Source organism: Lepidochelys kempii, chromosome 8 (genome assembly GCF_965140265.1).
Source record: "Lepidochelys kempii isolate rLepKem1 chromosome 8, rLepKem1.hap2, whole genome shotgun sequence".
NCBI lineage: Eukaryota > Metazoa > Chordata > Testudines > Cheloniidae > Lepidochelys > Lepidochelys kempii.
This window is the reverse complement of record NC_133263.1, coordinates 50,312,025-50,338,947: the sequence shown is the minus strand read 5'-3', so window position 1 is coordinate 50,338,947 and position 26,923 is coordinate 50,312,025. Positions and strand designations below refer to the sequence as shown.

Here is a 26,923-nt window from a genome sequence, read left to right as displayed (position 1 = left end):
ATTGGACTTACAGATAAAATCCCCTCCAACTGTGAGAACCTGATTTCCTATTCATTGCTCTGAATAGAGAGTAATCTGTGGCGAGACTTAATGCTCAACAAAAATGATTGAGTTGTCTTCAAATATGATGATAAACTTTACCCAGCAGCATCTCACCTCACTGAAATGTTTATGGTCTTACAATGTGAAGAAATTATCAGTCTATACAAATTCTATGCAGTCGCTTCTCTGATATGCACAGTGCTAAGTGGCACCATGAGTAGGCAGGGGTGGGGTGGGTTTTTTTTCTGCTTTGCTGTCTGTTAAAAACTAGCAGACTTCTGTTTGACAGACCAAAGTTACCGTTGTAAGCTATGGAATGGAATAGGTTAAGTCAGTGCAGTATGCTACTAGGCAGACGGAAATTATTTTGGCATCCAATAAACGATTAATTTTATCTGTGAAGAACTCGGACATCATAAAAATCTATTGTTACCAGGTCACTGCTATTTGTGAGGTTTGCTGGAATCAATATAATGCATTTGCTGTTCAGCTTTTGGGATCTGGATTCTAATCCTGACTAAAAGATTAACAAATAAGTGAATGTAGTCTCCAGATTATCCCCAAACCACCAGGCCGTTATGTATAATGATCACTCTTGGCTCAGGAGAGCTCCAGGATTGTCATAACAGCATGTGCTGCAGGACAGAACTGAAGAACAGACTTTGATACTTATACATTTTCCTTTTGTTATACCTGGTCTTAGCTAGCATGATCTTCCCTTCAACTTCAAGTGAAGTGAAATTCACTTACAAATCTATTTTTTAAAAAACATAATCCATTTATTTAACCCCTTGTTCCCAAGTGAGGTTTCTGGACGTCCTGGCGTAAAAGATAGGTCAACACTACAATAAAACACCCCTGGCTGGCCTGTCTCAGCTGATTCCAAAGAAATCAAAAGAAATCTGATGAGGTTCAATAAGGATAAGTGCAGGGTCCTGCACTTAGGACGGAAGAACCCAATGCACAGCTACAGACTAGGGACCGAATGGCTAGGCAGCAGTTCTGCGGAAAAGGACCTAGGGGTGACAGTGGACGAGAAGCTGGATATGAGTCAGCAGTGTGCCCTTGTTGCCAAGAAGGCCAATGGCATTTTGGGATGTATAAGTAGGGGCATAGCGAGCAGATCGAGGGACGTGATCGTTCCCCTCTATTAGACATTGGTGAGGCCTCATCTGGAGTACTGTGTCCAGTTTTGGGCCCCACACTTCAAGAAGGATGTGGATAAATTGGAGAGAGTCCAGCGAAGGGCAACAAAAATGATTAGGGGTCTGGAACACATGAGTTATGAGGAGAGGCTGAGGGAGCTGGGATTGTTTAGCCTGCAGAAGAGAAGAATGAGGGGGGATTTGATAGCTGCTTTCAACTACCTGAAAGGGGGTTCCAAAGAGGATGGCTCTAGACTGTTCTCAATGGTAGCAGATGACAGAACGAGGAGTAATGGTCTCAAGTTGCAGTGGGGGAGGTTTAGATTGGATATTAGGAAAAACTTTTTCACTAAGAGGGTGGTGAAACACTGGAATGCGTTACCTAGGGAGGTGGTAGAATCTCCTTCCTTAGAGGTTTTTAAGGTCAGGCTTGACAAAGCCCTGGCTGGGATGATTTAACTGGGAATTGGTCCTGCTTTGAGCAGGGGGTTGGACTAGATGACCTTCTGGGGTCCCTTCCAACCCTGATATTCTATGATTCTGGCTTGGGATGTGGGGCTATAACACTGTAGTGCAGATATTTGGGCTTAGTCTGGATCATGGGCTCTGGCATCCTCTCGCAGGTCCCTGAGTCCAGGCTCCAGCACAAGCCCAAACCCAAACATCTGCATTGCAGTTTTATAGCCCCACACACCAACCTTGAGTCAGCTGATGCAAGCCAACCATGGGTGTTGTATTGCAGACATAACCAGAGAGCCTGGGTAGCTCTGACTCACCAGTCAATGCCATGGGGAATTCAAACCCCTGTCCCCTTTTCTACCATCCAGTGACAGATCATATATTTTAGGTCATTTAATATGCATATCCTTGTTCAGACAGCTTGATGTTCAGTGGCATTACTGTAAGGACGTTGGCTTTTCAATGCACCAATAGCTTGCTGCTCTACATGGTTTAGAGCTCAGTAAAGGCCAGGAGATCTTTAGGCCTGATGTCAGACTAGTAGAAGTAAACTTTTTAAAATTTCCAATGAGCTGTTCCCCCAAGTTAATTGCAAAGGAGACTTGAGCGCCTCGTTTAATGCCATTATGTATGTGTGTGGTGTGCACATCTTTGCAACCTTTCACACAGTGGCTAATAATGGTTTTGACCTTCTGGGTTAAATTTGTCTACTTAATTATATTTTTTCTGTAATCTGAATCCTTTTTTCTTTAGCTTATTTGTATGCATTAAAGTGTGTTAAATTTAGGATTTGATGCAGTCAGGGCCTGGGATAAAAAAAAATCACGTAACAAGAGGCCTTTTAATAATGAAATGCAGTGGAACTGGAAGCTGCAGGGTCTGACCATGTGGACAAATGAAATGTCTTTTGTCTGCATTTGCAGTCTTCCTAGAGTAAAGTGGAGGTCTCTGTCTGGTTTAGGACAGCTAGCTAGACCTGATCGTTCCCCTCCATACACTGTTTCACCCTCATCCAGACCTGTTCCCCACTCCTATAGCTGTCTCCACAGGGCTTTCTACACTTAGCAGGGGATCGACACACGGCGATTGATGCATCAGCGGTCGATTTAGCGGATCTAGTGAAGACCCACTAAATCAACCGCAGATCTCTCTCCTGTCGACTCCTGTACTCCACCGGATTGAGAAGAGTAAGGGGAGTCGATGGGAAAGAGTCTTCTGTCGACATCGTGTAGTGTGGACCCCGCAGTAAGTAGATCTCAAGTCGACGTAGCTTAGTTACACTATTCACGTAACTTAAATTGCATAGGTTAGATCGACTTTTTCCTGTAGTGTAGACAAGGCCACAGGCAGTGGTACAATGCAGCTGTAATGGATTGGGCGTGAGAGAGGGCCACTAGGCAAGGTTCCCTCTGTGATTTTCAGAGCTGAGTATAATTGCCGGTAGTTACCCAGCTCCTTATATTTTAACTAAGGCTATAATCATAGCTGTCAGGCTTTGTGTGAAATTCCCCCCGCCCCCCTTTTTTTTGTGCTCATTAGGATAAGTAAGCTGGCCATAGCAGTCAGTAAATTTCTCTTAGGGAAGGGACCTTCTGTAGGCCCTGATATCCAGATATTCCTGCTCTCAATATTTTTGAACTATTGTAGCACCCTTAGGCCTCAGTCGGTATTGAGACCCCAGGGTGCTAAGTGCAATGAAAACTCTACTGAAACACAAAGAGCATGTAGTTTTAAAAGAAAATTGACATCAAAAAGTGAGCGGTGAGGAGAGAGACAATACAATTGTTACATAAATTTTCCTTTTTTTAATGGTTACAAGTTCCAACTAGCCATGTCTGCCCTTTCGAGTCATTATGAATTGGCTGATTTCTTTTAGACATAGTGACACAAGTGGGACTTGATAGATTTGGAAGAGAAGGTAATGACCTAATGAATGAGTTCAGGGAGGGCATATGATTGATAATTCCAAGTGAATAATTTGCTTTTTTTAAAAAGGAAATATATGGGTAATAACTCACAGGCTGCCTTTGCAGCTATGCCAGTGCATCTGTGTTCGGAATTTTCTCTGACCTCTGGAAAGGTTTAGGTTCATTGGACGAGGCTTTACCAAAGCACCTGACTCCTGACACCCTTACTGTTCCAGTCCTGATTCTCTTATGCAGACAAGTGATCTTGTTTTATTACCTTGTTTGGTTTATTTTTAAATGAACAGTCAATACCCAATACCATAAATATGAACTCCAGGGAGCTTTGGGGCTTGGGCTCCACTGCCCTTTATAATGGACATTATAAAAATGCTCACGTGAAAATACCAGCATGACCAATGTGGTATTACAGCAGTATCAACAGGACTTCATTGATAAGGTTCCACTGAAATTTTTGCTTAAAACAAGACTCAAAACCCTCTGTGTAATGCTTCTGCATTTAATTTAGTGTCCAGATCTGGTGCAGTGACTCTTCAGAGAAAAGTTGAATTTTCTGTGAAATTATTTTAGTGAAAAAATTACTAACTTTTGCAAAGAAAAGATTTTAAAATGCTTGTTTTACTTGCTTTCTTTTGCGTTCAGTGTTCTACAACCGTACTTTCCACAAGCTCCAGAATTCTCTTTCACAATCTACCATCTTGGCCATAAGCCACTCCTGGGATTTTAAAATGTAAAGATAACCATTTTTTCCTTACTTGGGATAATCAGACTCACTGATGGAACTGTTCAGATCCATCAGGCATTTCAGTATTCCAGTGCTGCCAGACTGTCTCCCTGAATCTTGGCATGCAATCGACACAACAAAGTATGTGATTTCCTGTGCTCTATATGTACTTCTACTGAGCAAGGTTGCTGGATATGTAGGTGGAAGCATGTGGTTAGGCTCAGGGGAGAGGTGAGGCTTTGGGGGGACATGGGGGCAAGTAGGGATATAAGTAGTGTGGTGACTAGAGATGTGGGGGGTAAGCAGAGTAGGGCTTGAGTGGGCATGAGGGGTTGAGCAGAACTTTGAGGAGTTAGGAGCATTTGAGCCAGGATGTGGGAGAGGGTCTGGGGCAGGGAGAGTCTTTGTCCATAAGCATGCAGGGAGCTAAGGTTGTGAGGAGACCCCAGGGTGCCTGTGCCACGACATTGGTGCTTGAAGGGCTCCCTCAGCACTGAGGCTGTAGTGCTATGCAAGAAAAAAACAAACCACACATTACAGCTAGTCGTTACAGTTCTTAATGCATGACTGGAAGGCACTCATGCTGCGCTGACGTGGCAGGTATAAGAACCTGTGTAGGATAGAAACATGGAGCCCCTGATGTACAAATGCTTTGGCACAGACATTCTGCCTGGTATGTGAGGGAGCCAAGTCAGAGCCCATGCAGAACCATTTAAGGCTTCATACCTTGTAATGTGTGCAAGCCACACTAACTCTGCTATTCGTCAGATCACGTGGCCGGTGTTCGTGGAGATACATGTGGGCTGTGAGTGGTAGAAAAGTAGTAATTAGGGTTAGGAAAGGAGCATCGATGGTTTATTGAATGATTTAAGTTTAGTTCCTTCCTTTTTTATGCAGTCTGGTAACCATAAGTGAATCTAACATATTTTTAGGTGGGAATTTTTATATATGTTGGCACCGTTACTTGGTAGGATATATGGTCCTGTCATCTTTTTGCAACTAACTTACAATTATTTGATGATAAAATTGCAGACAGACTAGTATATTCAAAGTATTAGTTTGAGTTAGAAGTGAAGGGTGAATGAAAGGAAATGATTTTTCAGTATGACAGAAATAGGGAATTCCCCTGTGGTGTTGAGACTCATGCATCTCTGTCTCATCCTTTTCTATCACAATCAGTAAATCTGTCAAAATAAAATGAGGCAGAATATAAACTACCTGGCTTTAAACTCTGTCCATGGTGAAATTTTTTAAAGTTCTCATTTTTGTATCTGTAAAACATTGCAAAAGAATGAGACTGGAAGTGACTTGTAACTACTGAGCTGTGTATCTAGCATATGTTACTAACTTGAGTTGCCCCTCTGCATGCAGAAAGGTTAGGTTCATTGGACCAATCTAGCAGATAAAGTTATATAAGGCACTTACTCCTTGTCCCCTTCGGCATTAATTCAGATGCAGGCAGTAGGCCTCATTTAAATCTTTGATCATGCAAAGGTAGGATTACCATCTTTAATAGTTTATTCTGCAAGACAAACTGAGGGTGTCGTGCATGGCATGTGTATTGCACTGTGTCTGTTTCAGATACTTTAATGTGCCACAAGTCAAGTTTGTGAGATGACACTGTCAAACTTGGGATATCTTCTGAAAAATGGGAAAGATGGCAACTTTTAACAGTTTGCCTGACTTCTAATGTGACTAATGAGCAATTGTTCTTGTTTGCATTTGTGCAAAAGTGTGTGAAGTTGAACTTCTGATTGTAGCTCTTAACATGCTAAGAGGAGAAGATCTCCATTTTCTTTCTCTCCCCCTCCCCCCACCCCTGGAAAAAAAAAGTGAAAGATTAATAGTGAGATGTTAAGGAGAAATTGAATATTTGTCATCTATACTGTACACAGCTGTTTGGATTAATACAATGCTTTACATTTTATGGACAGACACTCCTTTATCCCTATCACAAATCAGCTCTAACTAAACTTCAGTTCATCACAATGTGTCTCAATACCCAAGATATGTTTTTTTTACTTGGACCCAGTTTGTACAGGTGAAAGAAATGAGCTTTTGAGCTACACAGAGCTCTTCTTCAAACCTGAAGAGCTCTGTGTAACTCAAAATTTTGTCTTTTCCATGAACAGAAGTTGGTGCAATAAAAGATATTACCTCACCTGCCTTCTCTCTCTAATATCCTGGGACCAACAGGACTACAACAACACTGCAAACATTTATGTTTTGGTGATTAGTAGTAATATTGAACAATGTGACTTTACTCTAAAGAGTAACTCTTTTAAAATGGCATCTTGGGGTTCCATGCTTATCCTCTATTGATTCCCAGTGCAAATGTCTTTGGTTTACAAGTGAAATGATACTTTTTTCTAACGGTCAGTTTGCAAACTCAGCCAGAGTTCTGAGTCAAGCAGCATGTGTTTCCTTGTTACACCTCTGCACCCCATTCTCGTCCATGGGTTTTCTGTGGTGTAACTGGGGGAATTTGGAAACAATTCTGTTGATGATATATAGGACAACCTCACTCAGTCTTTAGCTGGGTTGTCTCTGCAGGGCAAACAGGACTAGAAAGGAAATAAGGAAACCTTATGACTCTAAATGTATGACTCTCAAATATGCACAGGAAACCAATGGACCTGTTAAGTAAAAATGTGATTCTTTTTTTTTAAAAAAAGAACTAGACAAATGCTTGGAGGATAGGTACAGCAGTGGCTAATGATCAGGATGGGCAGGGGTGGTGTCCCTAGCCTCTCTTTGCCAGAAGCTAGGAATGAGTGACAGGGAATGGATCACTTGATGATTACCTGTTCTGTTCATTCCTTCTGGGGCACCTGGCATTGGCCACTATCGGAAGACAGGATACTGGGCTAGATGGACCTTTGGTCTGACCTACTGTGGCCATTCTTATGCATAAGAGTGGGGTTCTTCTCTGTGCAAGGGGCCGGCAATCACCGCTTGTAAGGAAGACTTGCAGGAGATAGCAAGCAGGATGGACTCAGGCTGACAAACCTTAGACCCACAGAAGGGTAGATCAGATGTCATGGGGAGGATGTGTTTGAGCTCTCCAGTGCTTTATAAGAGTAAAGTGGTTAAGAAATTCCTTTCCTAAGACTGCATTCCTTGTTTTCCTGCTATGTTGTCTCTGAAGAATCTAGACTAAAAGCCCAAAGTGCCCACAGTCTGGGTGGAAGTCTGAGGGCATGTGTGTAAGTGACAGAGGCTCAGGAAGTCTAAAACACGGATTTCAGGATTTAGGTTGGTTGGAGAGCATGGTATCCCACATTCCAAGGAAGGGCATTGGATAAGTGGTCTGAGCCTGGGCGTGTGTCCTAGAGTCCAGAGCTAGAAACTGTGACTAGACTCAACCCTGATCCAGCTGGCTTGAAAGCATTGTATGACTCAACCATATAGTGGAGTACAGGGCTAGTTTGTAACTGGCTTTATGGTATTAATGTGGGCTCTTAATCTGATTGGCGAAAAGTAAACTTCAAAATGGGTTTTCCTTCAGTTTGTAAGTCAGTGTTTTACTCCAGAAGCAGAATTTAGATAGGAGAAAGTAACCCTTTATATTCATCCCTGCATATTTATTCCATCTCCTCAGTAAATACTCCCTGGGTTCTACTGATGTCTTTGTCACCAATTTACTGCAGCTTAGGCCAAGTCAGGCGAATGCACTGCCTCAGTTTCCCCAGTTGTAAAATCTGGTTAGTACTTAATTACCTAATGGGGACTTTGTGAGGCTTCATTAGCATTTGTACCAGGTCTTTGGATCCTCTGGTGAAATGTGCAATATAAATTCAAAGTATTACTTTATACTGATTGCATTGTTCATTAAATCTGCACATAGAAGTGTTTTATTGGCATTATAGAATTGAGATTTAATAATTTTAAAATATTAATGTCAAGGTTGTTAGGTCAGTTTTTAAACCTGTATCATTCACCTAATTAGAGGATGAAACTCAGCACTGGCAGAGTAGGAGAAGCAGGCGATTACAAAGCAAGCCTTTAGCTGGTCGGTGTCTGTATGCAGGAGACTTCGCTTTTAATATTTGGACCAACCTTTTGTGCCTGGTCCAAGGGAGCCTCAAGCAATGTTGAGACAGTGAATTGGGCTCCACAAAGCAGGTGGGAAAGAGCTTTGTGTAATTCAAGAACGAACCATACTAGACCCACTTAGAAACAATTTATCACTCTTCAGTGGGAGCATGCTCTGGTTGTCTTCAGCCAGAGTTCGTAGGACCATTTTTGTGTGGTCAAGAGAGAACAGGAAAGAGAAGGGGGCTTACACAGATATCTGGGCCCATGTACACTATTCAAGGTTAGCATGGTTGAGGGGCATGATTTGGTCCGCTGTATGATCCAAGACCATGTTTTAACCAGCTTGGGCTGCAACTGTGGTGTTAGCAGTTCTGCTGTAATAGCTGTGAGTGTAGTGCACATGGACCCTTTGATTTCAGATGGTTTTGTTTGGTTTACAGTGGGTCTTTAGTCTCCTGCTTTCTCTTTCCAGTTTGTGATTTCATTCAGGGCCTCAAGCTTACTCCTTATGGAGAATGTCTGAAATGTAAGCCTGTCCCAGGAGATATGGCTGTGTAGGAACAGGGGGGCTTTGGAGACCTTGTTGTGGATGAGACGGGCAGTGAAGCTCAGCATTCCCTCATATGGGGGAGTGGATTTTTCTAAATGCTGATACTGACATACATTGGTTTTAATGTCTCTGCCTGCCTGTTGGGAACTGTGCACCAGCCATTGGGCCTCTGTATTTTGTGGTGTATATAGCATAATTTGTCACCGACAAATTATTCCAGACTGAATTCCAAGTAAATTCTAGGTAAGTGCTTATTTGTATACATTTTTTTGTGTCAGAATGACTGAAATACAGAGAATTGCACCTGCTGCATAAAAATTTGAGAGGATTCCCAAATCCCACCCCCATTTTTACAGCCCCCTCCCCCTCTTATTTGCGAGCTTGAGTTTCTGTCTAGGGTTCAGAGGACCTCACAAAATGGGATAAATCAATAGCAACCTGTGGGCAGCTCCCCACACACATGCACTCAGACACGCCTTTTTGTTCCAACCAGGTCCTGAATTGCACTCTTAATCTTGCTTTTCTGAAAAACACATGCTGAAAGAAAGGTCATGCTAAGAAAAAATGATTTCACACTTGGCTGGCAAATGGCTTTCTTCTTATGTGAGTGTCTCTCATTGGAGCGAGCGTTTGACTACTTTCCACTCTGCCCCCATATGCTGTGAGTGAAGGCATAGATTTGTGTATGTATGATAGTGAATGAGCTTCCAGTTATACGGTAGACTATTGTGCTGAATTCAGCCTAAATAAAAGCAGAAAAAATGCATTAACTGTGAAATCCAAAAAAGCTCACGAAAGCTTATGCTCAAATAAATTTGTTAGTCTCTAAGGTGCCACAAGTTCTCCTTTTCTCTTTGCAGATACAGACTAACACGGCTGCTACTCCGAAACCAAAAAAGAGAGGCACTAATAAAGGGTCCCTTCAGTATAGAGGCTTTAATAAAGCAGGGATAGATGTTCCTTATGTCAAGGGATCCACATGTGGCTCAGATGGAAAATGCAGGGCAAAAAAATGCCAGAAAACATTTTTGATTTTGAGGGATTTATTTTATCTAAAGGAACATCTGAATAAGAGGTAAAGGCGTTGGTCTGCATTAAAATGGTGTGGAGGGGTTTAACAGGCTGGGAAGTGAATTTCTGCTTAGTCCACATCTCGTTTTCTATAGGACCTGCAGGTTGTGCTTGTGTTAAGATGATGAAAACACTAATTTTGAAAGCTTTCTCCTGATATAGGGTCCTGTAGAGAGTCTGTGAACTTCTGTGTGATAAAAAAAAAAACACATACACATTTGTACCAGACATGACACAAATTGGGCAACTCCCTCTATTTATTTTTACACACTCACACACTCACACGAAGATTGTCTCTCACTTTGTGAATAATTTCATTGTTAAAAATATACAGGTATCAAGTATAAACTCTTTAAAAAAAATAAAAATAATATAAAAAAAAATCCCATGTTTTATATTAACAGCTGAATCTGGAAAGAGACACCTGAGTGCATTCTTGCGTTTTCTAGGCTGTTGCACATTTCTTTCCAAATAATCCAAATTTTGATCTTTCTTTGTGTTGAAGAGACTTGATCTTCACATGTGAAAAGGAAAATAATTGTCAGAATGATGTACAGAATTCATGTTAGCAGTGTTGGTCCCAGGAATTTCAGGAGACAGCATGGGTGAGGTAATATATTTTCTGCAAGTGTTTGCACATGTCCATTCCACTGTGGGTATGTATGCATTCCATGCGCAGTTGTCAGGGAACTTTTTTCTCTCAACAGTACTTACTGCACTGGCCTGTGTGCCCTCTGTCATTACATGAGGCATCAAGTAGGTATACGAGTGTGGTGCTGCCCCTAATGTCTCTCAGTTCCTTCTTACCACCGGTGACTTTTGTAGGAGCAATTTCAGACTTCTTATGCCTAATTCTTCCCTCGCTCCTTTTTGTATGTTCTCTGTTACTGTTGGAAATGAGTGAGTTAGTTGAGTTAAATTTTAGTGCTGGGTTTTAGTTTTTAGATCTTTTTGATTAAAATTAATCTTTTGGTATCAGAACTCTCTCTGGGGTTTAAGTCCTGCCGGTCTTGCAACAAGCCTGTGCTGGTCAATGACCCGCATCTGTCTTGCCTGAAATGTTTGGGAGAATCCCATAGCAGTGACAAATGTCAGGTTTGTAAAGGTTTTGAGCTCCACTCAAAGATAGAGCAGCCAGGCTCAAGTGTCTGCTTAAGGGGGTAGCTTGGCTTCAATACAGAGCACTGCACCAGAGGTGTGTGAGGCTCCTTGATCCCTTTTGCCAGCACTGAAGAAAAGGCACAGGCCCTCCTCAGTTCTTTGGTACCAAAACCTGCTAGAAGATGTTCGGGGGAGAAGCTCCCCCCAGACCACTCAGTGGCTAAGAAAAAGGGATCGCTGCCTCCAGAACCTGTGCCAGGTCTGTCAGAGCCATCCCCTGAAAGATCCTTGTCCTGCTTGTCAGACACCTTTTAACAATTCCCCGAAACGCTACACAGCGCATTTCCATGGACACTACGGACTCTGCATCATCACAAAGAAACTGCCTCCAAAAGATGAACAAAAGTGCTACGCACAATACATTAGTCCCGCCCGTAGGCAAAAAGTTATTTCTGTAGTTCACATGGGAGTAGTCTGGGTAGGGATCTGATTTGCAGGTCTAGGGTTCAAACCCACTGATGACCCATATTGGAGCCTCATATAGTTTCATGTGACAGAATTCCTCTTTCCAGATTCCTTTTTTTAAAAAACTGGATTATTCATACAATGAAAAAATATCCTTTTAAAGCAGGTTTTATACTGAGAAACCATCATAGTCTATTAATTATGGCATGGTGTGTAGCAAAGCATAGGTGTTCCATCATTTGACCATTTTTCACACATTTCAGTGGCTTGAGTCACACATAGGAAGGATTGAAGGTTGAGAGATAGGATGGCTAATAGCAAATGTTTTAGTGAAATGAGGGCAATCTTTCCTGAAAACTGCCTGTGGTTTCAATCTCATTGGGCAGGGGGGATGGCAAATGGCAGCCAACTTTACTTGGAACATGAATATATGTTCCAAATTAGCTGGCAGTGAGTGTTAACTATTTGCAAAGTGTGATGATAAACTAACCCTTTCTTAGTAAAATGGGTCTGGGAGGGGGGAAAGGGTCAGGCTCCAGAGAATGTTTTCATAATGGTCCCATTTGAAATTAATCTAAATAATAAGTTTAGTTGAAAATTCCCAAAATATTCAAACTTTACCCTCAGAGTGTGCTGTAAATTTGGAGAAAATGTCATCCTAAAAAAGAGGGTGAATTCTTTTAAGTGTGAAAAGTAACTGGATATAACAGTAGCAAGCACACCCGATAAAAAGGTGATCCCTGCTCCAAATGGTTACAATCGAATTAATCTTTTCAGTAAACTGTAGCTTCAGCGCATCAAACTATTTCTGACGTTCATTGCAGTGTGTAGCACCATCACAATCGGTAGCATTAAGGGCATGACTGAAATGAAAATCAAATACCTTGATATTTCCTTTGCCAAACTTTTCTTCCTCTTGTTTCTACAATCAGGGCCATGGGTGTAACATAATGTAGAAATTTTACCTTCAGTGGAAAATGTAAGTCTGACAAAACCAAACTTTAAAAGGTTAATGGCCCTTATGAAATGCCCTTGCATTATTTATGCATTTTTCTCTTGGACTTGCTAGTTTACAAGGCTGGAGAGCTTTGTTTGTTTAGACGCTCAATACAGTTCTTTCACTTCAAGTACTTTTTTTGTTCTCAATAAGACTACATTTCATGTGGTGTCTTTTGTAGTGGGTTTTTTTTAGCTACCACATTCAAAGATAATCTGTGTAATTGGTACATAAAAAATACCTTAATTTAGTATCTCATTTCAAACAGAGTAATTGAGAATGTGCTTAGAAATCAGCATCCTGGCTTTCCTATTCCTCAGACAATTTACAACTATTACTTCAGGCATATTTTTACCAGGCTGTGATATTTTGCATTTGAGTTTTGTAGACAAGGAAGAGGGGCCCTCACAGACAGGGTTATATCAAGAAAAAGAAATTATCTGCATGGTGTTTGTGTTAATCCTTTTTATTTTGAACCTCTTCAGGATAGGATCACGTTTCTAGATCATGGAGAAAACATGTGAAGCACACGTTCATAGTCCCAGGAGATCACCTTTGGCAGGATGAATAGTAATGTTCTGGGGCATTTAAGATAGCTACAGCTTGAGTTTTTTATTGATCTCTAATGGCAAAAAAAAAAAAAATTAAATTGCAGAGCTCTCCATTTCCAAGCCTGGTACTTTACCGGGTTTTGTATCCCCAACTCCTAGGAAGATTACGTGTTTCTCGGAAGGAAATATGACAGGAAGGTACTTTGGTGCATTAGCTTAGGTTTTAATCTATGACCTCTAAAATTCTGGTTTGGGGGACAAAGCAAATGAAAAAACAGGAAAGGGGCAGGCTTTCCTCTCCTTTTTTGCTTTCTCCCAGCTCCCCCCTTCCCCCAAAATAATGGGTGTTTTATGCCTGTGGATCCAGCCTGAAGCGTTGAGGTCCCTGTCCCAGCAGCTCCAATACTAGGGACCAGTTTTTGGCAGAGCTGTACTGGGGAAGCTTAGGCAGCCACTGCCTGTGCCATGCTTGATTCTCATCAGTGCCCATCTAGTTTTCATTTTTAGGAATGCTACAACTCACCCAAACTGCCTGAGGTTGTGGGGAGGAAAGGGGGAGAGAGACTCAGTACTTGATGATTCTCTTACAACTGTCTTTCATTAATGACAAGATTGGGCACAGATGAGTGGCTATCGAGAGGCTTATTAATATGTAGCTGGGTCTGAGTGGTTGAGTGGAGCTTTCAGTCACTGTCTGAAACAGTGTTTGTCTTTGAGTACATGTCAGTGTGGATCCCACTGTATATATGCAGGCACCCAAGATCAGAATAGCAGCATCTGTTTGGGCTGCATATACACACTTGTGCTGCGTCATATTCTCAAACAAATACATAAGGGACAGGACAATTGTGACTCTCCCTCAGTTTCCCTTTACCACCTACAGCAGTGAGACAAAACCTGGTGTGTGTTTGACCTTCTAATTCTTAGCTTTGAGAATTTCTTCAAACTGCTCAAAACTTCCAGCACATTTCTAATTCTCTGAGCAATGACCACTGTGAATGCTATCATCCCATATAAACTGAACATTTATGGTCAAGCTCCCATACAGATCCCCCACCTCATCCCCCATACAGGTCTTATCAACATGGCAGATCCAAAATCGGCAGTCTTCAAGCCCTGACTGTCCTGCAATGGACTTCCATTGAAAGGTGGACAAAGCAATGGCCTCTGCTGCGTAAGAGAGTCCCATTATCCTTTCGTTCTCTGCAAGAATGTAGAAGTCACAAGACATGTGATTGCTCCCAAAGATGAAACTTCAATCTATGAAAGTCTCTTCAGGTCCTGAGGAGATGAACTTCAGAGTTCTGGTAGCAGACAAGCCAGCTTCCTCTAGCGCCATGTCTAGCAGACAAGTGATATCAAAGACCAATGCAGAGAAGATTGTGCTAAGTAAAGACACCTGAGCATATAAGTGATCTATCTTTGTGAGTCTTTGGAGTCTCTGTCTCTGTTTGGAGTAGCCCCTCTGAGTGCTAGACTTCAGTACAATGGGTCAGCGGTTCTCAACTGGGGGTCCACAGTGCCCTGGGGGGCATCAAGCCCTTTCAAGGGGACTCGTAGGCCCCCATGGCTGCAGCCCCAGTGCCCCCTGTGGGGCTAACGCCGGGAGCTGCAGGGCCAGAGCCCTGGTTTTCCCCATGGGGCAGAAGTCCTGAGCCCATGGACAGACATAGGGGGCATTGCCCCACCAAACTGCAGTGCCGTACCCAGAGCAGGGCAGTCCTGGGGGCAGCTCCACACACACACTCCTCCTCCTCCTTTCCCTGAGGCCCTCACCCCTGGCCAGGTCGGAGCTGGAGCCGGGCAATGCAGAGAGCTACTGCTTTGGCTGGTGCCATGCAGGGGGCAGCCACAGCATTCTCCTGTCATCTGCTGGTACCCAGGGTTGCAGCTACTCCTCAGCTCCCAGCCCCCTTTGACTGCTCCCTCAGCCAGTAAGGGGTGCCTGGGCAAAGGGACCTGGTTCTGGGAGGCAGAGCCTTCGGGGAGCAACAACTGTAGGGGGACCCAGCACACAGCCCCTAGCTAACCCTTCTCTGCACCTGAACTGCTCCCCTGTCCACACACAGCCCCTAGATTACCCCCCACATCTGCACACAGCCCCTAATTAACCCCCGAGCTAACCCCTGTCCACACACAGCCCCTAGCTACCCTCTGCCGGCATTGAGTGACTTTCAAACTTTGAGTTGAGTCTCTCTGCCCATCAGGCCCTCTCTTCTTCCTCTTCCCCCCCTCCTCCCCCCCCGCAAAAGAGAAGTCAAACTATGCCTATACCCAAGGGCGCTCCCTTCCCTTTCTCCCCTCTTCCCCCCTCCCCCCGCCCGCCCTGGACCCTGCAGTCTTTATAGCATGGCGGGGGCGGGGGCGCTCAGAAATGCAAAGGTTGACAATCCCTACTGTAGGTGTCAGTGTAGTGTTCACTGCCAGTGCTATCTGTGACACCAGTGGGATTGGCTTCAGTGACTTGAACCGTGTATTGTTCTCCTGAAACTCACTGAGCCTCCATTCAGTACAGGATTGGGTCATCCAGTGTGCCACCTTTCCCTTAAATCCATCTTTCTGGCTGCAGTAACCTCTGCATTGAAGGTTGGAGAGTTCCAAGTCCTTATGGCCAGACCTCCTTATACATCCTTTGAGCCACAAGATGTTTGAGATCACACCCTAGCTTTATCTCTAAGATGATATTGGAGTTTCACCTAAATTGATCAGTTACCCTATCAGTCTTCCTCCTGAAGCAACACTTGACTCCAGGAAAGAAGAGGGTACATACCTAGGACATTTCCAGAGCTTTTCTGTTACCTTGACAGAACCAAACTGTTCAGATTGTCTCCTCCTTTCTTTGTGGCTATTTGGGGCTCATCAAAAGGCAGGCCATCTCATCACAGGGAACCTCTAGTGGACCAGTGCCTTTTCCCTCCAAATGCCAGGATGCGCTTCACTAGGGCACATGCAGTTTCTTTGGCCTGTTTCAGAGAGACAGCAGTAAGGAGTAGCCCACTGACTTTTGTCAAACATTATGCCTTTGCGTGGCAGCCAGGGCCAATGCCAAGTTCAGAAGAGCTGGTAGTTCAGTTTTTGACTACTGCTGCTGACATTCCTCATTCCTACTATCCAGACAGGATACTGCTTGCCAGCCACCTGGACTGGAAGAAAAGTTACTTACCCTACAGTAACTGGTTCTCTGAGATGTTGTTGTCATGGATCCCATGACCTGCCTTCCGTCCTTGATGATCAGAGTCCACAGTAAATGCCTTTGATTTGGGAGGGAACTCAGGGATGGGGTGGGTGTCACTACCTCCCTGGCCTTTATGTCCTTGTGGTGGCACTGGGCGCACGTGAGGCCTCAATGGACACTTCTGTTCTGTTGCGTGTGTGAGGTGCATGCGCCTCTAGAGTGAGATCAAACACCTCAAAGAATTAGTTACTCTAGGGTAAGCAACAGTTCTTTATACAATTCAGTCTGGGAGAGTGGAGGTTCCTGTCCTCACAGTAAGTTGTCATGCCTTTTGATGGCATCTAAGATATGCTGATAAAGGCCATGATATGTTCTGGGCATTTTTCAAAGAACCTTAAAATTGAGTTTATGGCTCCTGTTAAGCATTAAAATCAACCCTAGAGATGGCGCAAACTGGACAACTGTTTATGTATACACAGGCAAAAAGATAGATTAAACACATGTGCATCTGTCACCAGTTGTAAATCTACAGATCACATGCCATGTGAATAATTTTTATTTCACAGCCTGCTTAGGTTTTTAATACATTGAGCATAATGGCTGTTTTATAGGCAATACAAAGGGGAAGAGAATTGCTCCTCCAGGGGATAAAAAAGTTACTTAGATTGTGCCCCCATAGAAGCAACCACAGTGCTAGAGTGCTTTGACAAGTAAGTGGCCATTTGTTCAGTGACAGACATGGTGCTAATTTCCCCTGTGTCTGCTCCTGTTTGTGTGCTGGGGATGAAAGCAGCAGATCAGTGATTATCTCAGACCCAGAGAGGAGTTCTGCTGGAAAAACAGCAGATTCTCAGGAAAGAGTGTATTTAGCTGGTAAAGCAGCCTATTGAGCCAGAGCTCATTTACAGTGGTGCCCTGACAGACTGCAGCAGCGATGCAGAATTACCAGTCATTCACAATGCAAACAAGAATCATTCACAACCAACAATCTTGCACTTATAGAATCATAGAATATCAGGGTTGGAAGGGACCCCAGAAGGTCATCTAGTCCAACCCCCTGCTCAAAGCAGGACCAATTCCCAGTTAAATCATCCCAGCCAGGGCTTTGTCAAGCCTGACCTTAAAAACCTCTAAGGAAGGAGATTCTACCACCTCCCTAGGTAACGCATTCCAGTGTTTCACCACCCTCTTAGTGAAAAAGTTTTTCCTAATATCCAATCTAAACCTCCCCCACTGCAACTTGAGACCATTACTCCTCGTTCTGTCATCTGCTACCATTGAGAACAGTCTAGAGCCATCCTCTTTGGAACCCCCTTTCAGGTAGTTGAAAGCAGCTATCAAATCCCCCCTCATTCTTCTCTTCTGCAGGCTAAACAATCCCAGCTCCCTCAGCCTCTCCTCATAACTCATGTGTTCCAGTCCCCTAATCATTTTTGTTGCCCTTCGCTGGACTCTCTCCAATTTATCCACATCCTTCTTGAAGTGTGGGGCCCAAAACTGGACACAGTACTCCAGATGAGGCCTCACCAATGTTGAATAGAGGGGAACGATCACGTCCCTCGATCTGCTCGCTATGCCCCTACTTATCAGCTCCAGCTCTTTGTACTAGATATTTGATATGTTTATGCTCCTCTCTTGTCTCCAAAAATTAGTCAGATATCTCAGGTTTCAGAGTAGCAGCCGTGTTACTCTGTATTCGCAAAAAGAAAAGGAGTACTTGTGGCATCTTAGAGACTAACCAATTTATTTGAGCATAAGCTTTCGTGAGCTACAGCTCAAGAAAGCTTATGCTCAAATAAATTGGTTAGTCTCTAAGATGCCACAAGTACTCCTTTTCAGATATCTCAGTGTAATCTAGTTGTCAGGCATTTTAGTCCCAACATTGTTTGTTTCTGTACATGTTTATCAAAGATTTTCCTTAATGACATAAGTGTCCTTGTGTTTTGGCATAATGTTCTGATGCTTTAAATTGAGAAGTTGTGGCATTCTCAGACAGTGCCAATATCAAGACTGTCCTCTTATCCAGTGTAAGAATTGAAATGGGGACTTCATTGGTTCTTTTTAGGGCATATTTTCTACACAAGTGCTTTGGCTTAGAGGGTCACAAGTGAGATGCTACCTAGAGTTCTTGCTAATCCTGTAATGGACGCTATCCAGGGATGATCAAATCCATTTGTAATGCAGTAGTCCAGTGGTTTATCAAAAGGCAACTATTGTTAGATAACTAGCTTTTTATGTTGAATAATAGATCAGTTTTTCTCTCCCTTTGTTTCAAAGCTGGTGGTCCTGCAGACGTCAGAACTTCATGATAAGGCAGTTTTTAGCCTAGTCTTGCTATGTGCTGAGCTAACAGTGTGTTCACCTCTGATGCTACAAAGTGCCAGCATCTACCAGTTTTAAACTCAGCTGGTTTAGGCAAGCTGTTTTCCTCCAACTCTCACACAGAATGCAAGTGTATAATGCTCCTTTGAAGTGGGGATATTCTGTTCACTGAGATTATTAAAAATGTATTTGTGAAGTGATAGGATAATTAAACCCAATTCATTTGAGGATGAATACCTTTTCTGAGACCGATCTTTCCATTTATCTTGCTGCTTCTAATAGCTGTTGCTTTTAGACCAAGCAGTTTGGCAGTAAACACTACAATTGCTGGTATTGCATGGCTAGAAAAGAAGGAATGTAGGAGACCATTCTGAGAAGTGTGATTCTGCCTCTTTGAGTTCTTTTTCAGGGTTCTTCCTCCCTCCAGGAGTTATTTCTTTTAACTTATTGATAATCTCTCTCCTTTTTGCCTTTCTTTTTGGATCTTTCCCGTACCTTGTCTCCCGCCAAAGCATCTGAAGTGGGTGGACTTGAGTGTGTAGGAGACAGCAGGCACGCTCCCATCCAGAGCCTGCAATTTGGGAACTTAATATTCCTGGGGATCTACCAGACTGGTGAAGCAGGCCATATAAATAGACAACCGAGGTGTGCCTAGTTTGACTCTCTATACCAATGGTTCTCAGCCCGTGGACCACTTACAGCCCAATCAGCACACAGCTGCGGCCCATGTGACATCCTCAGGGCCACATAGGTAGTATGCATGTGGATGCGGTTCACGTAACACATAATGAGCTGCATATGCAGCCCACAGTGGTAAATAGGTTGAGAACCACTTCTCTATACAGGCCTGAGAGAGGTACCTACATCAAATATCTCTAGCATAGAATCATAGAATATTAGGATTGGAAGAGACCTCAGGAAGTCATCTAGTCCAATCCCCTACTCAAAGCAGGACCAATACCAACTAAATCATCCCAGCCAAGGCTTTGTCAAGCTGGGCCTTAAAAAAAAATCTAAGGATGGAGACTCCACCACCTCCCTAGGTAACCCATTCTAGTGCTTCACCACCCTCCAAGTGAAATAGTTTCCTAATATTCAACCTAAACCTCCTCCACTGCAACTTGAGACCATTGCTCCTTGTTCTGTCATCTGCCACCACTGAGAACAGCCGAGCTCCATCCTCTTTGGAATCCCCCTTTCAGGTAGTTGAAGGCTGCTATCAAATCCCCCCTCACTCTTCTCTTCTGCAGACTAAATAACCCCAGTTCCCTCAGCCTCTCCTCGTAAGTCATGTGCCCCAGACCCCTAATCATTTTTGTTGCCCTCCGCTGGACTCTCCAATTTGTCCACATCCCTTCTGTAGTGGGGGTGGGACCAAAACTGGACGCAGTACTCCAGGAGTGGCCTCACCAGTGCTGAATAGAGGGGAATAATCACTTCCTCGATCTGCTGGCAGTGCTCTACTAATACAGCCCAATATGCTATTGGCCTTCTTGGCAATGAGGGCACACTGCTGACTCATCCAGCTTCTCATCCACTGTAATCCCCAGGTCCTTTTCTGCAGAACTGCTGCTTAACAGACAGTCCCCAGCCTTTAGCGGTGCATGGGATTCTTCCTTCCTAAGTGCAAGATTCTGCACTTGTCCTTGTTGAACCTCCTCAGATTTCTTTTTGACCAATGCTCCTCCAGTTTTGTCTAGGTCACTCTGGACCCTATCCCTACCCTCCAGCTTATCTACCTTTCCCCCCAGTTTAGTGTCATCTGAGAACTTGCTGAGGGTGCAATTAATCCCATCATTCAGATAACTGATAAAGATGTTGGACAAAACCAACCCCAGAACCGACCCCTGGGGCACTCCGCTTGATGCCGGCTGCCAACTAGACATGGAGCCATTGATCACTATTCGTTGAGCCCGACAATCTAGCCGCCTTTCTATCCACCTTATAGTCCATTCATCCAATCCATACTTCTTTAATTTGCTGGCAAGAATACTGTTGGAGACCATATCAAAAGCTTTGCTAAAGTTAAGGTATATCGTGTTCACTGCTTTCCCCATATTCACAGAGCCAGTTATCTCATCATAGAAGGCAATCAGGTGGGTAGGCATGACTTGCCCTTGGTGAATCCATGTTGACTGTTCATGATCACCTTCCTCTCCTCCAAGTGCTTCAAAATGGATTCCTTGAGGACCTGCTCCATGATTTTGCCGGGGACTGAAGTGAGGCTGACTACTCTGTAGTTCCCCGAGTGTTCTCTCTTCCCTTTTTTAAAGATGGGCACTCTATTTGCCTTTTTCCAATTGTCCGGAACCTCCCATGATCACCACAAATTTTCAGAGATAATGACCGATGGCTCTGCAAACACATCAGCCAACTCCCTCAGCACCCTTGGATGCATTAGATCTGGACCCATGGACTTGTGCACATCCGGCTTTTCTAAATAGTCCTTAACCTGTTCTTTCACCAATCAGGGCTGCTTACCTCCTCCCCATACTGTTTCCTAGTGCAGCAGTCTGGGAGCTGACCTTGTCTGTGAAGACTGAGGCAAAAAAAAGCATTGAGTACTTCAGCTTTTTCCACATCATCTGTCGCTGTGTTGCCTCCCCCATTCAGTAAGGGTACCACACTTTCCCTGACCATCTTCTTGTTGCTAACATACTTGTAGAAACCCTTCTCGTTACCCTTCACATCCCTTGCTAGCTGCAACTCCAGTTGTGCCTTGGGCTTCCTGATTACACCCCTGCATGCTCTAGCAATATTTTTATACTCCTCCCTAGTCATCTGTCTGAATTTCCACTTCTTGTAAGCTTTCTTTTTGAGTTTAAACTCATTGAAGATTTCACTATTAAGCCAAGCTGGTCACCTGCCATATTTGCTATTCTTTCTGCACTTTGGGATGGTTTGTTCCTACGGCTTCTTTTAAAATACAGCTAGCACTCCTGGACTCCTTGCCCCCTCATATTAACTTCCCAGGGGATCCTGCCCATCAGTTCCCTAAGGGAGTCAAAGTCTGCTTCTGAAGTTCAGCATCCTTCAGGCCAGAGCCAAAGTCCTCTGATTCTCTTCCTTTTGAACTGCTGTATTTTCTGACCCTTCTGATTTGTGTGTGAGAAGCTGTTGTATTCCTCTTTTTATTTTCTATTTCAGATTTCTTGGCTGTTTAATTGGGCATGTTGTCTTAGTTGGAGGGTTTTGGAGTCATGTTAATTATTCAGTTCAGTTTGGTTTCGTTTAGGCACCAGAGACCTTTGTATACATATTGCCAAGAGATAAGTGATGATTATACTACTTGTCTTCTTCAGAGGCGTATTGTGACGATTAATTTGTTTGTAATTTACTTTCAAGATTTAAATGTCTGTGCAAGCACTAAGGATTGTTGCTTCCTAATTCTTCAAGTTTATGTAATCTTTCATAATAAGATTTCTGGCCACAAAAGCCCAACAGAAATGGCAGGAGTTAAATTCCTTTGAAATCAGACAAGTGTTTAATATTTAAAATCAGTCCCCTACTCTATGCCCCCTCTGAACCCGCATTGCAAACTTTGATGGCTCCTCTTCTTTTTCAGGAATCCAATGTGCTCATCGCTGCTAACAGCCAGGGTACAATTAAGGTAAGTTATTTCCTGCATCTCCATTTTTAAACACTTGAATCCATTCTGAGGGGGCAAGGTCATAACTCTGCAGCCAGAAGAAGCCGTTAAGAGGTCATCCCATCTGTGGGTGTTTGTAGCTTCAGCGATGCATTTGCCTGTGGCACAAGCTGGAGAGGAGAATAAAATGAACTGAAAGCAGAGAAGCCAAGTTAGGAGGCAGGTGTGAAAAGGTGGTGGCAACTGTCCAGCAGCCACTGTGCTGTTGCCAGTGCTCAGGGGCTCTCTGCAGCACACGAGAGACACCGACATGGAGCGGGAAAGCTTGAAACATTTTGCAGTATGTTACCCTTGAGATTAGCCATGTAATGCTGTTCTTTTTTCACATAGGGGTTGTGTTCCTGTACTAACGCATAGGCTCCGTGTTTCATTTGCCATAAAAGCCATTAGAGTTTTGTCATCAATCCAAAAGTGACTGTGGCTTTACTACTGAAGTGCAAGACTTTAATTTAATGTTGTGCCGCTCGCACGCAAGCACGTGCATATGCATTCATGTTTGTATGCTAATCTCTATGGCTATGAGCCACAAATTGAGGAGGCTTTATCTTAACACCTTGGTGTTAGCCCAGCAGTTCTCAAGCTGTGGGTCGCGTTGCCATTTTAATAGGGTTGCCAGGGCCAGCATTAGACTTGCTGGGACCAAGAGCTGAAGCCTAAGTTCCACCCCCACGCAGGGCTCAGGCTGTGACCCCCTCATCCCCCACCCGAGGCGGCGGGCTCCACCCCATTCCTGGGGTCATGTAGTAACTTTGTTGTCAGAAGTGGGTCATGGTGCAATGAAGTTTGAGAACCCCTGTGTTAGCCAAATGCAGTCCTTTGGCTACTACCACTGAGTTAGGGTGCCGTAATGAATCATGCTGAAATCCAAACTCTCAGCAATAAGAACTGATATTCCAAACGAGCACATGCTCCACTCACCTTTTTTCATTCCTAGCACAGAAATGTGTGCCTACAGACAACAGCTTGCAAAACTCGACTGGCTGCCTCTTGCATGAAGAGGCTAGTGTTCAACAATCCTTGAACTTGCTCAGAGATCTCCTTCCCTTTCCCATAGGAACTGTGTGTGGCATGACGGCTAATTAGAACTGCAAACTTACCTTTTAAACTTAAATTTAAAGTCAGATTTCTTAAAATGTCAAAATTTGAGTTCAGTCTCCAGCAAGATAGTAAACAGGATGCTAGGTTGATAGCTGTGATTTGGTCTCCAGTCCTCAGGACCTCTCTCTTCACAGGCAGTCTGTAAATGAATCTGTCCCTGGTACTTTATCACCAAATGGTGATGCTGACACTCTTTGCTTGTTGTCGACCTGGTTGTTCCATGAACCTCAGAATTTGCACGCTTTCCACTTTCTGATTGTCAGAACTACACGTCATAGCTCATGCCACACAGACTGGCCCCAGAGCGTGATCAGCAACATTAGCCTCCATTGGGACATAATCCCCTTAGCCCTAGAGGCTTGGTGCCTAAATGGCTTTGTAGTCAAGCTCTAGCCTTTTCTTGTAGTTGTTGATTAGTGTTTCACAATCCATTTTCAAACTACCCAAAGGTTTCCACCCCTCGAGAGACCTGGGTTCCTTTCCTTCCGTGCAACCAAGTCACTATGACCTTCAGTGACCACTCTAGTTCTCTGGCAAAACCTGACTGGACTTAATAGTCCTGATATTTTTATGTTAAAAACAAAAAACAGGGGAATTGAATAGGAAAAATTTCACCTCTCAATTCATTCTTATTAATCAGAAAGAAGCCCCCACCCCAAAAGGCCCCAGTGATGTGTGGTTGTTTTTTTTTCTTTGCAGGGCATTTTTAACTGTTAAAGTATTCTGCATTAGCTCCCTGGTAACCCCTGCTGCAGTAGTATGTTGCATCTGCTGTCTTTTGCTCCTGGGTGATTCATTTAGTATGGTTGCAATTTGTTGTTCATTACTTCAATCAGTTCCCTGTTAGTGAAATTGGTGACACACACAGAGGTGTATGACATCCTTAAGTGAATCCAGCAACAGGGAAAAATTGGTTGTAAAGAGGAGATTTTGCATATACACCTAGCTTGTTAGTTAATGAAGATATGAAGAGAAATGTGTAAACAGTGACAGAATTCTGGTGTTGCCTTTTTTAATTGGTGGTCAGTGGGATGGGACCAGGTTTAGGAAGAATTAATAGGGACTCCATCGGTTGCTAAGCTGATGAGTACCCACACAGCTTTGCACAATGTGCAAACTGTATGCTGTTGTGGGAAGTTCTGCCTTCCAGGGCCCCAGATCATGGTGCTGGCAGAGCTTGGAAGAGTTAGTTCTTGCATGTCTGAACAGAAGGGTCTGCTGTCTCCATCAGTGCACCAGAAAGTCACTAGATTGAAAGTGCTCATTTGGAGCAAAGAAGATGAGAGGTGATTGGACAGTCTTGCATCATGTCGTGATATATCAGAACATAATGTATGCCATTTTAAAAAACAAAAGGCATGCAAGTGTTGCTTGCCAGGACCCAAGGCCCTTCAGTGACACTACTCTATGCTGGAGAACAAAAGGAAGGGAGGCAGAGTGATGTAGGAGATAATGAACACAGTAAATCTCTGTTCTAATTGCTTGTTTGCTCCCATTTTTTCACCAGGTACTGGAGCTGGTATGAAGTGTTTTCTCTCAAGGCGTGAGGTACTTGGTCCTGCCGACATGCTACAGCTTTCATTTGGGATCCTCAGTGGGGCAAGAAACCAGAACCACCTTGATATTCCTCTCCACAGTCGTCATGTTTGGTTGGTTTTTTTTGTTGTTGTTTTTTTCCATTTACGGACCCTATAGGACCTTTTGAAACACTGGGAACACCAGTGAACTGTCTGCCATCAAGGTTAACTCCACAGACTTTGCTGCTGCTTGTATGGTTGTCTAATTTTTATGATAGGGAAACAAATTCTTTTAAATAAAAACAAATAACAAAAAGGAATAATAAAGATTATTGAGCCACAAGGTGAAGCTGGAAGATTCTCTCTTGTTGCATATGGGAACAGATTTACTTGGGAAGGGAGCTAACAGGACCACAAAAGGGCTGTACTATGGAATCTCACACTTCTGGGTTACCTTACCTGGGGTTTTCTTTCATCCCCACAGGGGAAAAAAAAATCTCTGAGCCTTACCGGGACATCGAAGCAGTTTGCTTTTAGAGCGTAAGATGTATGTGGTTTAGTTGTGTGTTGGTTTTTTAGATGCATTCAGTGTTCATGAAAATTGCCAGGTTGACAGTTCTGGAGACTGAAGTCCTCCAGATATCAATAGGAAAGTGGCAGCTTCCCCCTGCCCCTTCCAATATGCCTCAACCTTGACCTGGAGGGACTGCTTGTAAGGATGGGGTCGTTCTGTCTCCGTGCCCACAAAATCCTTGGCGCCTCTGCAGCCTGCCAACAAAACAAGGGTACCAACTGTGACGTGGACATCTCTTGACTGTGAACTGGACTGACTCCACCAAACTATTTCTCATAGGCCACCAGACTGCCATCAGCTAACAACTTCCTGCACTGCTGAGTGGGGCTGGATTTGAATCATTCAAATAGAGGTGAAAGGCTCCAGATCCTGTTACCAGAGCTCTGCTGTCATATCCAATCTGCCACGTGGCCTGTTGTTTGTCCCCAGTTCATATCATGTGGGGAAACCAAGCATTCTGAATGTTGTAATGAGGGGGGAATTTAATTGATTGTAGTGTGTTTCAAAGCCGCGACACAGGAGCTTTATTTTTAATAACCAGGCTTACACTTAATTGTACATATGGAGAGGGGGAATAAACCATCGTGCTGAGTGTTAAGTTGTTACTTTGTGAGGGGTCAAGAAGATAAAACACATTTTCATGCATGACAATAATACAGAGCTGTTAGTAACACTACCCCAGTGTAAGTTTAAAGTTGAATTAGAAGGTATACCGTTTTATCTGTTTCCACTCTTATCTGCCTGAAGACTTGCTGTGTGCATAGTGATGCCGAATGGAAATATTTTATTTACAAACATCTCACTTGAATTCACTGTGGTCCCACATTCAACTTCTCCTTTCAGTCTGGGAGTACCACATGGGTGCTGGGCTTCACTTGGTAGAAGGGAGAGTCTTGCATTCTTTCCCATCCCATTTGGGAACTAGTGTTGCCCGTCTGTGAAAGACATCCTAGCTCATCCAAAGATTAATGGCTTGGTTGGAGCTTCCTAGAAGGATGAGGTGTGAGATCCTTGTGACCCCTGACCTAGGGACAGAGGAAAGAGAGAGAATAAAGGTGGGCAAAGCAAAGGAGTGGGAGTTGAGCATTGTGGAGTCTAATGCTGACTGCCATAGATGTCCTGAGAGACATTTGGTGAGTCACTTAACTTCTCCGCATGCTGAGGTTATCCATTGGTGAGGGTGAGACGTGGTAGCCGTAACTGACAGGAATCATGAAGTTTATTAGTGCTAATTTGCTTATAAAGTGCTTTGAAAATCCCAACTGGGAAGATGATGTAGATGAACAAAATTACTATAGTCATCCTTAGGATTGCATCTGGCAAGGAGGAGATGAGGGTCCTCAACTCAAAATGCAATTTGGATGTGGTTTCTCAAGTGCTTTGTTTTCTTCCCTGGCTTCAGGTGTGCGTGTGGGTGGATGAGCAGTGGGGGATGGGGAATGTTCAGCAGGGGAAGGACCAATCAGAAGCAAAAGGAAGCATGACAGCAACTGCCCCACTCTAAGGTGCCATCTTCAGGT

The 26,923-nt window shown here is 43.7% G+C and overlaps 1 protein-coding gene and 1 non-coding gene across 3 annotated transcripts in view; both read left to right on the top strand.

Moving 5' to 3' along the window:
* The window catches only part of COP1 (COP1 E3 ubiquitin ligase), a 226,800-nt gene extending 200,799 nt beyond the window's left edge, over positions 1-26,001 (top strand). For both annotated transcript variants that reach the window (XM_073356470.1, XM_073356469.1), the window contains exons 19-20: positions 22,131-22,175; positions 24,820-26,001. In XM_073356470.1, the coding sequence (XP_073212571.1) occupies positions 22,131-22,175; positions 24,820-24,837 (63 nt within the window). In that variant the 3' untranslated portion in view covers positions 24,838-26,001. The remainder of the gene's footprint in view (positions 1-22,130; positions 22,176-24,819) is intronic.
* LOC140916647 (small Cajal body-specific RNA 3) lies at positions 2,509-2,645 on the top strand. Its single transcript, XR_012160565.1, has one exon.
* Positions 26,002-26,923: the final 922 nt, after the last annotated feature.